This window comes from Corylus avellana, chromosome 11 (assembly GCF_965113065.1).
Source record: "Corylus avellana chromosome 11, dhCorAvel1.hap1.2, whole genome shotgun sequence".
NCBI lineage: Eukaryota > Viridiplantae > Streptophyta > Magnoliopsida > Fagales > Betulaceae > Corylus > Corylus avellana.
This window is the reverse complement of record NC_142500.1, coordinates 132207-146382: the sequence shown is the minus strand read 5'-3', so window position 1 is coordinate 146382 and position 14176 is coordinate 132207. Positions and strand designations below refer to the sequence as shown.

General features: G+C 35.9%; 1 protein-coding gene and 1 pseudogene across 3 annotated transcripts; one reads left to right on the top strand and one right to left on the bottom strand.

Moving 5' to 3' along the window:
- Positions 1-1703: 1703 nt before the first annotated feature.
- On the bottom strand, positions 1704-3543 carry LOC132166718 (GDSL esterase/lipase 5-like; annotated as a pseudogene). The gene is made up of 5 exons (XR_015909504.1): positions 3270-3543; positions 3029-3147; positions 2693-2923; positions 2329-2595; positions 1704-2244 (listed from the first exon to the last, which is right to left on the bottom strand). The product of XR_015909504.1 is annotated as a GDSL esterase/lipase 5-like (transcript).
- Positions 3544-6238: 2695 nt separating this feature from the next.
- On the top strand, positions 6239-13893 carry SMU2 (RED family protein). 2 transcript variants are annotated; one of them, XM_059576065.2, is made up of 12 exons: positions 6239-6520; positions 8839-8938; positions 9028-9146; positions 9464-9654; positions 10059-10173; positions 10513-10561; positions 10690-10779; positions 11600-11668; positions 11749-11872; positions 12286-12638; positions 12774-13151; positions 13345-13893. In XM_059576065.2, the coding sequence occupies exons 3-12, from the start codon at positions 9100-9102 to the stop codon at positions 13621-13623; spliced, it is 1695 nt and encodes a 564-aa protein (XP_059432048.2). In that variant the 5' UTR covers positions 6239-6520; positions 8839-8938; positions 9028-9099; the 3' UTR covers positions 13624-13893. The 2 variants fall into 2 exon arrangements, with proteins under 2 accessions (XP_059432048.2, XP_088367876.1); XM_088511750.1 differs by having other exon boundaries at positions 6239-6525.
- The last annotated feature ends 283 nt before the right edge of the window (positions 13894-14176 follow it).

Genomic DNA, 14176 nt, shown 5'->3' with positions numbered 1-14176 from the left:
CAATTTATAATCTGCTAATGCCTTTCATTGCATTTAAAAGAATCATATGGTGATGTGCAGTACTGCAGTCATCAAACCAAACCAGTTCTCCAAGTGTTTATTCGCACATGCAGTTGCACCCACGATTGGTACCTGGCAGCCTGCCAATAATTGATTTCCATTTACCTTGGGATTATACTGCGTCTCAATTTCCTAAATCATTAAAAGATGCAAAAAAAATTAACAACAAAAAAAAGGAGCATATATAAAAAAATACCAAATTGGCAATTGCAACGTGAAAGAAGAAGAATATATATCTTGATTTATTAGCGATGTGAAATTTTTCCAAATTGTGTAAACAATATTTTTTAAGTTTTTTTTTAGTACTCTACGAATGTATATTTTGTAATTTTAATTTTACGTTTCTTTCGAGTAGTACTTCTTTGAAGGTAGACTTGAGATTATATTTATAAATGGGTTAATGTCTATTCTATTCGTTTAATAATTTTTTTAAAATATTTGCCGGTAACATCTAGGAGTAGAAAAAGATGGTAAGCATTTATGAAGCAATAAATAAAACAACATGATATACACACGTGATTAAACAAGATAAAGGTCAAAAATAAAAATAATACATGAATTGATGGCGACTGAGGCAACAGAGTCTTTACGCGTGCCAGGAACAAAATATCTGCCTTCCTTCTACGCTCACTGCTCAGGGCGAGTGGGGGCGGAGGTTTGGAAAATTGGAATTATAATTAATATGGATATAAATTTTTAGTAATTTATTGTTTTGAAAAGTAAATGTCATAAAGTTTCTAAGCGACTTACCTGTTTGAGCGGTGGATGGGCCGGTTCGGTTGTCAAATACTTACTTTTAAAATTAATTTTTTACTCTCTTAATTTATTTATTTATTTATTTTAAATAATTTTGTCCCACATATCTAATATCCTAGTTTCACCCATACTCATAAAAATTCTGTTATTATTTAAATTACTAACCATCCCAATAACAAAATTATTAATATATCTATCCCATTAATATAGCCCAGATACTTGTGGGAAATTGTATACTTGTAGTATATGCCATTTGGGCTGCAGGCACGTGAAGAATATACCACTTGCACAATTATTGATTTCAACCATATACAGAAATATATATATATATTTCTGTTAATCCACAATTATGTGTAGATCATTCTAAACGCACGCACGTGCAGAATCGTATTTCCTGGTCAGCCACTGTGTGCTTACAACATAAATTTCTCCAATTTATTTATCCTTTTCACATTAACCGGCCCAATTGAATTTTGTCACCTGGTAAGTGTTCGGAATTTCGAACACTTCCGTACGAGTTTCGGGTTGGTGAGTCTAATTGCTAATGATACGTGTGGCCCAAATAAAAGTACAGGCTACAGCCTTCTTGACCGATCAGGGGCTGCGGCTATCGGGTGGCCGCAAGCCTCTCAAGCTGAAATACGGTCAATATATTCTATGTTTAGGGGATTGTAATCATTAACAAGAAGATTGGCTTTGAGACTTGTTGGACTTAGTCCGCTGTCCGCGGGTCTGTCTAATCAGTAAAAATTTGGAAAAACTTTCTTTCCTGGAGAGGAAAATGTCTTGAAAATTATAACCCATTTTTGTCCCCAAGATTCAGTACATGTTATGGTCTAGAATTCAAGGGGGGGGGGGGAGGGGGTGGGGGGGTTGGTGTGGGGTACTTAATCAAACTAGAGCTTAGTAAGTAGGAATAGTACATAATTTTGTTGTCCAAAATCCATGAGATTGCACTTCCCAGCTCAATTGGTAGCAGTGCAGCCAAAGGTTCTTGAATTACGTACAGTTTGATCACTAGACATCTAAGGGAACACCCAGAGTTTCTTTTGGTTTAACAAACAAGCACTACTCAAATAACATGTTGACACTCAGAAAATAGGATCAGTGAGCCCGAAAGTAATCCTGACTTTCGTAGGGGAAGTGCTGGCTATCAGGGTCATCAACTTCATCAGCAATATTGGTGAACTTCTCTTTGCTAAGGAAGAGGTCTTGTAGGTTGAATGGCCCTACAGAGGAAGGGGGTCCATTCCTGCAGAGAGCCTTGGCAAATTGCTCATGGATTTTCTCTGTTGGATGGAAAGAATCCCACCATACATAATCGCCGGCGTCGTCGCATAATTGGTAATCTTGGACCTCTTTGTGCCTCCACAGGTGAAGATGCCCCCATATGGTCCGGTTCCACAACATGCATTCACGTACTCCATCCTTGAAACCTTCACGAGCAAAAGTTGTGACTTGTAATTAGAAATATTCCAATCTATTTAATTGCAGATTATGGCCATGGCACACGTACCATATTTGGAGGGTTTGTTTATTCTCTCATGCAGCCAATCATAGAAGTTGGAGTTGCAGTACTTGAATCCTCTCAATAGATGTTCAAGGTTTGCCAGGACATGCAGCTTTTAAAGCATCATTATGTGCTACGGCTAGTGCACATGCTTCTTCAAAACAACCACCCTCGCTGGCTTTGGGGTTCAGAGCTCTAAGGGCTGGTAAGCAACCTAGTGGAGACAAGCTTAGAAACCCAAATTTTCTACCCCCTTTCTCATACAGCACCTGAATAAAAGATACAAAGAAAAATTAGTCAATTACAATTGCATGCGAGTTTAGGAAATAACACTTCTCTAATTCATTCGTAAAGGAAAAAACTTACTTGAATTGCCTGAGTCAAGTTCCCAATTACTAGCCCAACATATTGTGCAGGGTTATAATATTCCTGCATTTTTGGATTACCTAAATAACCACTCATATAGTCGTTGCTTCCGATGCTAATGAAGTAAACAGCTTCCGAGATCAGCTTCTTTGCACTGGCATCTCCTAATTTTTGTGTTAATGATTTTTCAACTTCTTCGAAATTTTTTATTTGGGTCTGAAAATCAATCACCTAATAACGTACAACATTAAGCCATTACTTTAGAAAGTGATCATTTCCTCCTCACAAATCATATCATGGTCAAAAAAAAAAAAAAAAAAAAAAAATTCTTTGTACTTGTCCTTGATTGGTTTCTGGGAGGATGCCAGCCCCACCAGATGCAAAGTTAACACCGTTGATGAATACAGCTGAAGGTTGTAAGAATGGAACAATAATTGGCAACTTTGCATATTCCGCTGTATTAACAAGATAATTAAGCTCGATCAGTAAGTTTGATGGTTGTTGGCGCGCATATATGAAAAAAGAGAAGTAATGCTAGAGCTATACTCCTATTTTACTACTTTGATTAAATGATTACCTATGAAATCTACAATCACACGGCCATCAGAAAAGCGTCCTGTGGGTTCTCCGAAGTAGCCATTCTGTCCGTATGGCTTGTAATCTGCTTGGTTTTCCGGAATGGTGTTGATGTAATTATTGTTGCCAGGATCAACAGTTGAGTCTCCAAATATGAAGAAGGGACGTCTAGTATTTTCCAATATTGTACTCCCACATGCCCTGCAGCTGATTGACAATGCTAGAGTTATGCAGATGATGATGAAGTAATCCAAGTGAAAAACTAGCCTTGCCATCTCGGAAGACTGCAGTGCAGTTTATCGCATATAATCAAAGCTAAGGTGGTGATTTATAGTGTATGTTAGATCATTTTGGCTTAATTAAATATGGCGACCGAACTCTTCCAAAACTTTCGATATATACTACACAATATTATCTTGTAATAATTGTTGGAAGTGCAAATAAAAATGCAAAGTCAAATAAAGTATGCAATAAAGTGTACATGTTTCCTTCTAATTAATTATAGCATTTCGGCGCAACTTTTACTTTAATTAGCTTAATAAATTTTGCAATTTTTAGTTTTAGCTCTTGAGTGCTAGCCACCTTTGTGGACTTTGTAACCATAGTATTAAGTACTATAATTGTTAGAGCAACTTTTATTAATTTTTAGTAAGCAAGTTAGGCACATCTATTTTAGGCTTTAATATGTAGCAACTTAATGAATTGCTTTTATTGACTTTTGTAAGTTAGTAACGTATGTGTTCACATATAAGAAATCCTTATATAAGGATATTATGTACGTTAGATTAAGTAAGCAATTAACAAGAATAAGCAAGTGGGAAGCTTGATATTTTCTCTTCAATATTGAAATATTGTAATTCAATCTTGTCTTTTGTTCTTTTTGATCTTTTTGAGTGTATGTATATTTGGGTATTGGTTTGTAAACTTATTCCTAACAATAATAAGCCAAAGGGTGTCTGTTAGTAACTCTTTACGTTGCAGTCATCATCCGAAAATTGTCTGCTAGTTAGTAATCAATTAATCATAACCTCAACTAGAGATTAGTATGGAGAGTATGATTACTTATTCGTACTGTTCGATCTTGTTCCAAGGGCTCCATCGTATTCCTATTCTAGTAGGGCTCCCATGCAATTAAGACAAATGTAACTTGCAAGAAAATAATTTATAGAAAGAAATTGACGATCAAGCCAAGTGTAGTGACCCTCATTTTAATATATGGATAAAAAGAGGATAAGAATTGAGAGAAGCTTGGGGTTAGGATGGAATTAAAGAAAGTAAAGGATAATAAAAAAATAATAATAATAAAAAAATAATAAAAAAAAAGCAAACAAAGTTTTACAAGAAATGCTACACATCCCAAATTTTATTCATAAAAATTGGTTCCCATATGATGTGTCATCATCCTATGAGTTTGTGACATACTTCCCAAAATAATAAATCTTATGAGATGGTGACACATCATTTAAAAACTAATTTTGGAAATAAAATTTGGGATGTGTAGCACTTCTCAAGTTTTACTCGATCCAAACTCAATTGGAATAATTTTCTTAAACCTAGTCTATAAAAATGACATGTGTCAATTTTTTTAATAACATGTGAGATGCACATGAATTTTTAATAAAATTTATTCAAATTTTGTGCCTACTATTAAAAAAACATGTGCATCTCACATGTTTAAGGAACACATGTCACTTTTATAGACTAGGTTAAAGAAGTTTGGAGGAAATCTTTGTCCATAGAAAGTTGAGGCCAAATTGTAATTAGAAGAAGTAGGTCAAAGTGAAATTTTATGAAAGAGTAATGTTATGAGAATAACTTGTATAGGAACTTGGCACAAACCAAGTCTTTTGTGCCTTCCATTAAGAGTAATGTTAGGACACATCCACATAATTCAAAAAACCATGAAATAAAGAAAAGAAAAAAAATCAAAAGAGAAAGATAAAAATTTGGTGTTTTCACAACACTCAATTTTGTTGCTTTATATTGATGTGTTCATCTTCTTAATGGAAGGCACAAATAATTTAATTTGTGCCAAGTCCCTATAGTAGGACCTCTGTGTTCAAAATTGATGGTGGTTTTTAAATTATCGTTAAATTTGGATGAATTTATTGAATTATTATTCAATTTTAATCAAATAATAAATTTAAATGTACAACATTTTAGAAATAAAAAAGAGACAGAAAGTCCTACTTTTAAAATAAAAACTAGAAAGTAATGCAATTTGGTTTGGTTTTGACCCTTTTGGGACTAGGTTACAAGAGATTGAGGTGATTGGGGACTAGGATCCTTTCCAGTCCATTTTAGACGGGAAAATATTCAGTTAATGGCCAAGATCTCTTTAAAGAGATCCTATGGCCATAAATGGTATATATGTCCTATTAATATAAATAATAAAAAAAATATTATTTATGCTTTAAAAAAAATTTAAAATTTAAAATTTTAAAAATAACTATAGGGTGGCCGGACCACCCCCGCTGACGAAGCCACCCCAAATAGGCCAAACTAGAAAAAAAAAAAAAAAATCGTTTAGGGTTTGGGGTTGGCTTTGGCCACTCCAAACCGGCCGGTCTAGGGTGGCCAAAGCCATCCCATGGCCTATGGAGGTGGTCCGGCCACCCCCAACGGCCAAACTAAAAATAAAAAAAATTCGTTTAGGGTTTGGGGGTGTCCGGAACACCCCGTTGGGCCATGGGCACACCCATGGCCCATGACTAAAAAAAAATAAAAATAAAAATTCGTTCAGGGTTTGTGGGTGGTTGGACCACCCTCGTTCGGCCTGCGGTGGCTTTGGCCACCATTTAGTTTTTTAAAATATTTTTTATTTTTTAATTATTTTTAAAATATAAATGTTATATTTTTATTTTTTAAAATATTTTTTATTTTTAATTATTTATTATTATTTATATTGATAAGACATATGTCTTATTTATTGGCCTAAGACCATTAACTGATTAACTGAATTTTCCCGAATCCATTTCCTAGTCGGGTGTTTGGAGGGCAACAAATAGCATTATTTTTTAGAACTCGCGCTCGCCCCCCTCCCATCTCCCTTTTCTCTCTTCGACACACCCAACCCACGTAACCACGTTCCCCTCCTGAAGCTCGGCAACACCCCGAGAGAGAGAGGTCGAGAGCGAGAGAGAGGTCGAGAGCAAGAGAGAGGAACTCTCCACTTGTAGCTGCACGGTAAAGCAGAAAGGAGAAGTAAAAGGAGGGTGAAGCCAGGAGAGGGGTTTCGGCCATAGGAAGCGGGTATGGTAGATTCTCAAGCTCTTGCTTATGATTTTGTTGTACCCACTGCTAATAGCCTACGAAAATCATGTTAAATTGTTAGGATTTCACTTGGGTTTGATTTAGGTTGAAATTTTGGGGCTTTTGCTATTCGGTTAGGAGGGTGGCCGGATGATGTTCTCTTGATGTGGGTTTCGGTTTTTTTGGAAGTATTTTAGCTGGGTGTTTGGAGTGGATTGTTGGTTGTTGGAGCTCCAGCCGTGTGGGTTGTGAATGGGTTTATTCTTTGGGGCTTCTCTTTCACTATAGACGTGTATTGATTTAAGAGATTTTGGGTTTTCTAGTGATGCTCTGTCCGGTTGGCGAGTTTGATTTTAGATTGTTTATGTTGAATAGTTAGTCATGGTGATCTTTGTTGGTGTTGACGCATGGGTATGATTTTGAAATTGCTATTGAATTTGGTGGGTTGTTTTACCTATTGAAGAGAACTTTGCTTGCTCTTTGTTTATTGATTAAATTGTTGATTTCGAAGGGATGGCCGAGTAGTATGTGAAAAGGGAGTGACTTTTGGGGTTTGCCTTGATTTTTGGCATTCTTAGTGTTGATATTGGTGGCCGTTAGTGAAAAGATGAGATTAGGCTTTGATTGATATTGTATTGATTTAGTTATGATTAATTGGAATTAAAGATTTGAGGTTTTGATGTTTGAAATTAATGTATTTAGGCCTTCTTGTTATGTGGCCGAATGTCGTTGGAAATTAAAATTGGGTTTTTATCGCAACTGGTAAGGGCCAAATTTGGAGGTTTTGCGGTTTTTGATACGTATCAGGGTTTTTGATACTTGGATTATACATGGCTGGTTAAGGTGGTATAGTCTTACTACTGTCTTAGGAACGTTTTGTTGTGTTGTTCCTCGTGTTTGTTGTAAGTTATTGGAATAAGTTACTAGTCTAAATGGCTTAGGAACATAATAATTAAGGGTTTAAAGTGTGATAAGGTTAATGAATAATAGGTTATTGTGATGTTTAATAGAATATAAATGAAAATGAAATGGTTAAAAGGAAAAGATGGTGACTAATAAGAATAAGTTGTAATAACAAATTGGAATGAGAATAAACTACGTGTGTGAGAAAAATGAGCATAAAGAATAAATGCAAGATATAATAAGGAGTGGATAGTTAGATATATTACAATGTGATATTATAGTTTAATCTAATTAAGTTATTAACCTATTAAATCATTAGGATTCTATAACCAAATTACTTGGATGTTTACCTAATTAAGGATAAAATATTAATTGGGATGTTTTAAGGTGAGAATGTCAAGGGATTATAAATTGTCCAAAATATTTCTTAAGGCTTTAGAAGGTAATATTTATAACCATGTGATATTATGGAAATACTTAAATAGGTTTTGAATCCACCTAAAAGAGCAATGAAATGTTCAAGCCATTAATTTACACATGTTAAAAGTGGTTAAATATTTTAACGGATTGAGTTTAACATATGTAGTGTTTTAAATATATGAGGTCTAAGTAATTTGAGGATGATAAGAAATGTAACCCAAGCCTAATAACATGGTAAAAGTAATTTAAAGATTTAGTAGAAGTAAATTAAAATGGTTCCTCTATGCATTGTGTGGTGTCTATGGTTAGAAAAGAACAAGAGATGCTTTGAGGATTCTGAGAGATCCTTGGAAGATCTCACGGCCTTCTTCTTCCATACGCTCTACACTTGGACAGCTGCTTAGCTCACTCCTTTAGTTGTTAGCTATCTTGATTTCCTTGTTCTTTTCTCTTCTTCTAGTTAGACGTTTCCCTTGTATACTCCCTGTGTACTAGGGTTGCACCCTTCTGCGCTTTTGATATATAAACTTTACTTATATAAAAAAAAAAAAGAAAGTAAATTAAAATACGAATTAGGAGTTGGGGTTCCTTGAAGGAATAAGGAAATCGTTAGGCCCCAAATCAAGAGTCTAGGATTGTTATAAAAGAAAAAAGCTTAATTTTGTAAACATAGAATAATTACGATTGGTCATGTTTCGTAGTGGACGGGAAGTCGAGGCTTAACGATATAAATAAGATTTCTTCCTAGGAATAGGAGATGGAATTTCAATAATAGAAGGATAAGGTTGAGCAAGAGTTTGGGAAAGTTACTCAAGTATGACGACAGTTTAGGAGTTAGGTCTTGATGTGTTACTAGCACAAAGAAGGTTAACGGTGTCGGGCTAGTCATTAGGAAAGTGAGAAATGCTACGTGAAGGCTTACATGTAGGTTGTCTGTGAAATAGAGTTTAAGGTTTTAGTAGTCTAGCTGTGTCTAACAATGCGATAAATTGCAGGCACATAGCACGGAATGGGAGGACTATAAAGGGAATAATCCTCTAATTGAGATTACAAGATAATCGGTTTGAGCGAGAAACCACGGAAAGAACCAACGAGGTAAGTATAACTGCTTATTAAGACAATAGTGGAATTTCAATAATAGTAGTGGAAATTTAATTATTTCCATTTTTGCCCCTGTAATTTAGAGTGGGGCATTACACCAAGCATAGGGACGAAGCCAAGGTCGAGAATCACCGAGAATCCTATCAACCATCAAAATGACTGCATCAAAGAAACATCACAAGGAGAAAGTTGTTCGTCGGAGGTTAGTCAAAATGATTCATTCTTCTTTCATCTGATTCATAATTTTTCTTTTTGTGTCATTCATAGAGCTAGTTTGTAGCTTTTGTTCTTGCTTTCAGTGTGTGAGTTGTAGACTCGCTTTATTGGTGGAGTTGTAGTTGATTTTGGCATTAGGTAAATGCATTTTTAGAATTAATTTATTAATCAACTTAAGAAGTTGATGAAATTTGAATTACTAGTTTTAGAGATACACACACGCAAATATGTATGTATGAATGTACGCACGTAAATATGTACGAATGTATGTACAAGATGGTTCTGAGAATAGGGATTGTGCAGAGAGGAGAAAGTTGAAGAACCGGAAGCACCAAAATATAGAGACCGTGCGAAGGAGCGTAGGGAAGACCAAAATCCTGACTATGAAGCCTCAGAATTGGGTTCTTTTCATGCTGTTGCTCCGCCTGGCCCTGTTGATCTCCGCTCAGCTGATGCACAAAAGTTTTCCATAGAGAAGAGCAAGTATCTTGGAGGTTCGTCTTATCATCATAAAGAAGTTTTCCCCATTGTGTTTGGAAGGAGAAAATCTTACTAAGTCATAATTTTTACTGCTTCCTTTCTCAGGGTTTTGAATATCGATAATTTATCTGTCTTTAATTTGATACGTTATAGTGGCTCCTATATATATATGTGTGTGTGTGTATAATTTTGTCTTTCTTTAATATATACATTCATGTGAACTTATTGTTTAGTGGCAACATTTTAATGTCAATCAGAATGGTCATGCAGTTTTCAACTTGTATAACAGTTTCACAATGGTGCACAATGCTTCAATAGCATAACAGTTGATATTGCTCAGAAAGTCGAACCATTTTTGAGCTGTTTATGCAGATTTGCTAAACATATCATATTTTTGGTTGCATGAATGCTTGTTCAGGTGATGTGGAGCACACACATTTGGTCAAAGGTTTGGATTATGCTTTACTCAACAAAGTAAGAAGCGAGATTGACAAGAAGCCAGATGGTGGAGATGATGCCGATGGAAAGTCTAGGTATTTGATTTCAATTATCTGTCTTAAACATGTAAATCCATGTTTTCTAGTTTGACACTAAAAAATGAAAAATGAAGACTGTTTTGTGGTTAAATATTGTGAACAAATGGCTTCTTGTTGAAGCCTTATATTTTTTCATGAGTTAATTATCTAGAGGATTGTAACTCTTGAAACTGTCAAAAAGATGAAGTTGATCATCACCTGTCAATTACTTTCATCATGTCCACAGAGAGAGAGAGAGAGAGAGAGAGAGAGAGAGAGAGAGAGGGAGCACAATTATACATTTTTTTTGGTCTTTATAATTGTTTGCACTAACACATACTAGTTATTTACTGACAGAGCCTCTAAGGAAGATCTACAATTATCATTTCGCACTGCAGCTGCAAAGGTGCACTGACTTTTTGCAAATTCAAAGCTATGGAATCGTGTTGCAGATTTAGCTTATTTAATGAATAGTTTCTTGCTTCTGGCTTTTGCTTAAGTCATTTGTACTAATGTCTTGTATTTGTGCTTCAGTCAGTGTATAAATGGATAGTCAAACCCCAAACTACTATCAAGTCAAATGAGATGTTTCTTCCTGGTCGAATGGCATTTATTTTTAACATGGTAAGAATATTTGTTGCTTCTACATGCTTGCCTATTGGGAAGTCCCATGTTGGTTCTTCCTGATATGAGTTCTATTGTTTTTTTTTTCTTATGCCATCTGCAGCATGATGCTAGTTCCACTATCATGCATCATAGGCACTTATTTTAAAAGTACTGTAAGCTTGCTGCTTCTCATCCAGTTTACCAAACAGATCTTAGAGTAAGTTGTTTATAAGAAGAAGCTAAAGTAATGATGTCACATAGGACCTTTATTGCCTTTTAATCTACTCTCTTCTTTCTCTGCTTCTCTGTAATTGATCAAAATATTAGATCAAATGAGACTGGAAAACTTTCCTATATTAGCCTATTAAAACGTAGATCTTATTCTTGATACTTTTCACTATCAAACGCTAACTGACCCTACTCCTTTCTAGATCAAACCCTTACCCTAATTCCCCAAATTAGAGGTAGAAGTTGCTGAAACATCTTTGAGGCTTGGGCATCTACATAGGTTTTTCAATATGCCATAAATGGTTGATCTTGCAACCAATTGGTATGGGATTACCGGACAGTCATATTACACACAGTGCTCCAGCCAATTTGAGATATGCATGAACACTGAAGCATTAGAATGTAAGGAAGGTAAGGGACCAAACAGTAGTTGAATTATAAATGATTAAATGAAACTTCTGGAGAATTGCGTGGTATACTTTAAGGAAGTTCATATAAGTGTCATACATAAGGTCTGGTATGTTATAGCTCTCAGTTTATGTATTTGTCTTTAACCACTAGTCTGTATGCTCAATCTCCTGACAGAACTTTCTCTTCTTCTGCATGCCAGGAGGGTGGATACACTCATGACATTCCAACCACCTTGCACCGGAGTAAAGCTGATTGTCCAGTACCTGAGGTTTATATTTTCTTGATCCCTTGCTGGAATTTTTCCTTTAATGAAGGGCAGCTTATCTGATTTAGGCTTGTACTTTGCAGGAAATGGTTACTGTCAGTGTTGATGGTTCTGTGCTGGATCGAATAGCTAAAATTATGTCATATCTTCGTCTTGGCTCTTCTGGGAAGGTTCTTAAGAAGAAGAAAAAGGAGAGAGATTTAAAAGGTAATTGATGCATACGGCTATGAGATAGGCATTACAGTTCGTTTGAAATCATTGTACTGGAAGAAATGTCTTTTTGATGTTTTGCCTGAACACCTGAGAATGTGGCTTCTAGCCTGCATGTGTGAATGGTCATTTCACTGCTCTAGTCAAATGGGCATTTCTGAATTAGCACAGTTTTCTGTAGACAAATTGAAGTGTTTTGAATATATACATTTGCATGTTGCATGTTGACTCTGATTTGAGATAACGAATACCCCAAGACTTTCTGTGATGAGTAAAGAGATCAGATTCTATTGTCTGATTTGGTATTCACGTGCAATTTTCATCCCTTATCATAAACATGCTTCTTTGTGGGTCATTTATCTATGTAATCCAAGGTTTTTTCTTCTCACTCTCTCCATTTTTTATTACAGGAAAGATTTTGGCTGCTGGTAATGAGTATGATGACGAGGATAAGCCATCAAAGCCTAACGGTGGGATGCCCAAGTATCAAACTGAAAGAGAATTTCTTCCTCCACCTCCTCCAAGGAAAAATCATCTTGATGCAAGAGAGAAACAAGGCCCAGCAGTTGCTAGAGCAGAACAGGACGACATATTTGTTGGAGATGGTGTTGACTATGCTATTCCGGGTAAAGACTTGAGCCAAAGCCCTCTCTCAGAGGACATGGAAGAGTCTCCTCGAAATAAGGAAAAGCCTTCGTATTTTTCTGAACCTGTTTATGGTCCAGTCCAAACCTCTGGGCTGCCTGAAGAATGGCATGGAACGGTTAGTTTATCCTAGTAATAAAAAAAATAGAAAACTGAGGTTCCAATTTAAGTTTTTGAATTTTTCTTGTTGAAATTGAGTGTGCCTGCCCCATTGTCTAAGTTAATTTTCTATGTATTTACCTTTTGGTTTCAGAATGGATATGATGCAATGCAAACACAAGCATTGGCTGGTGGCTACCAGGGTGAGTGGCAGGATTACCAATATGCTGAACAGCTGGCGTACCCTGAACAATATCTCCAAGCAAACATGCAGACTTATGAAGTGGAAGCAGGCATTCTGCAGGATCCACGTTTTATGACTCAAGAAGAGAAGGATCGGGGTTTAGGGTCTGTGTTTAAGCGAGATGATCAGAGACTTCAACAATTGAGGGAGAAAGATGCTCGAGAAAAGGATCCCAATTTCATTTCTGAGAGTTATTCTGAATGTTACCCAGGGTATCAAGAGTATAACCGGGAGATTGTGGACAGTGATGACGAAGATGACTTGTCAAAAATGGATATGGGTGGACGAGTAAGTGATCTTTATTAAGGAAAAGAAAATTTTTTTCGGTTTTGCATATGAACATAGGTATAATTGATGCTTTGTTTTATTAACTTGCGTCTTAATTGGTTGTTTTGAATAGCAGGGAGTATAATATTCTTATGATTTTTTTTTTGGGACAAATCTGTATGCTTTTATCCTAAAAAATGTCGCTTTTCAACAGGCAAAGGGTCGTCTTCATAGGTGGGACTTTGAGACAGAAGAGGAATGGGCAACTTACAATGAGCAGAAAGAAGCCATGCCGAAAGCTGCATTCCAGTTTGGTGTGAAGATGCAAGATGGTCGGAAGACACGAAAGCAAAACAGGGACCAGAAGCTAAATAATGAGCTGCACCAGATTAACAAGATACTTGCCAGAAAGAAAATGGAAAAGGAGATGAATGGTGAGGGTGGCCAACATTATGACGATGATTCACAACCTGGAAAGAAGCTTAGAATATGAAATATGGGAAGTTGATCTTACATTGTAATATTTATGAGCAGATTTTCTTTTCTACTTTGAAGTTGATGTTGGACTTAATTTTGTTGTTACACATGAGCTTTTCCAGTTTCTTTGCTAGAATTATCCTCAATCTGTTCATAAGATAGAATACTGTAAGTATTTGGAGTTTGGGCTTTTGAGAAGATCAAGACATTGGAAAAGTGTCACCCCCTCCAAACTAGACTCGTTATCTACAATTATAAAAATGATTCACCACTATGTTGGAGGCAAGATGCGGCTTGAGATTTGTTCTTCACCCAAGTTCTAGGTTAGTTAGAAGATTCGAACCTTAACCAACAATATAGAGAGAGCATATGTACTTGCTAGTTAAGGCAACTCTAATTTCTCCAAGCGAACAAAAAAAAATGATTAAGTAGCAGCAATCATGACAATCTAATTTGCAAAAAATGATAGAAATTTTAATGCAGATACAGAAAGCATGCGGACAAGTAAGGCTGACAATTTTTAATATTGCCCGCTGACAATTTTTAATACATGTAAACCTGACACAAAA

Excerpts from the sequence above, each read along its gene's own strand:
- SMU2 (XM_059576065.2), top strand. The coding sequence starts at position 9,100 with ATGACTGCATCAAAGAAACATCACAAGGAGAAAGTTGTTCGTCGGAG. Across the intron at positions 10,562-10,689 it reads TTCGCACTGCAGCTGCAAAG|TCAGTGTATAAATGGATAGT; the intron begins GTGCACTGACTT and ends TTTGTGCTTCAG. Across the intron at positions 10,780-11,599 it reads TGGCATTTATTTTTAACATG|GAGGGTGGATACACTCATGA; the intron begins GTAAGAATATTT and ends TCTGCATGCCAG.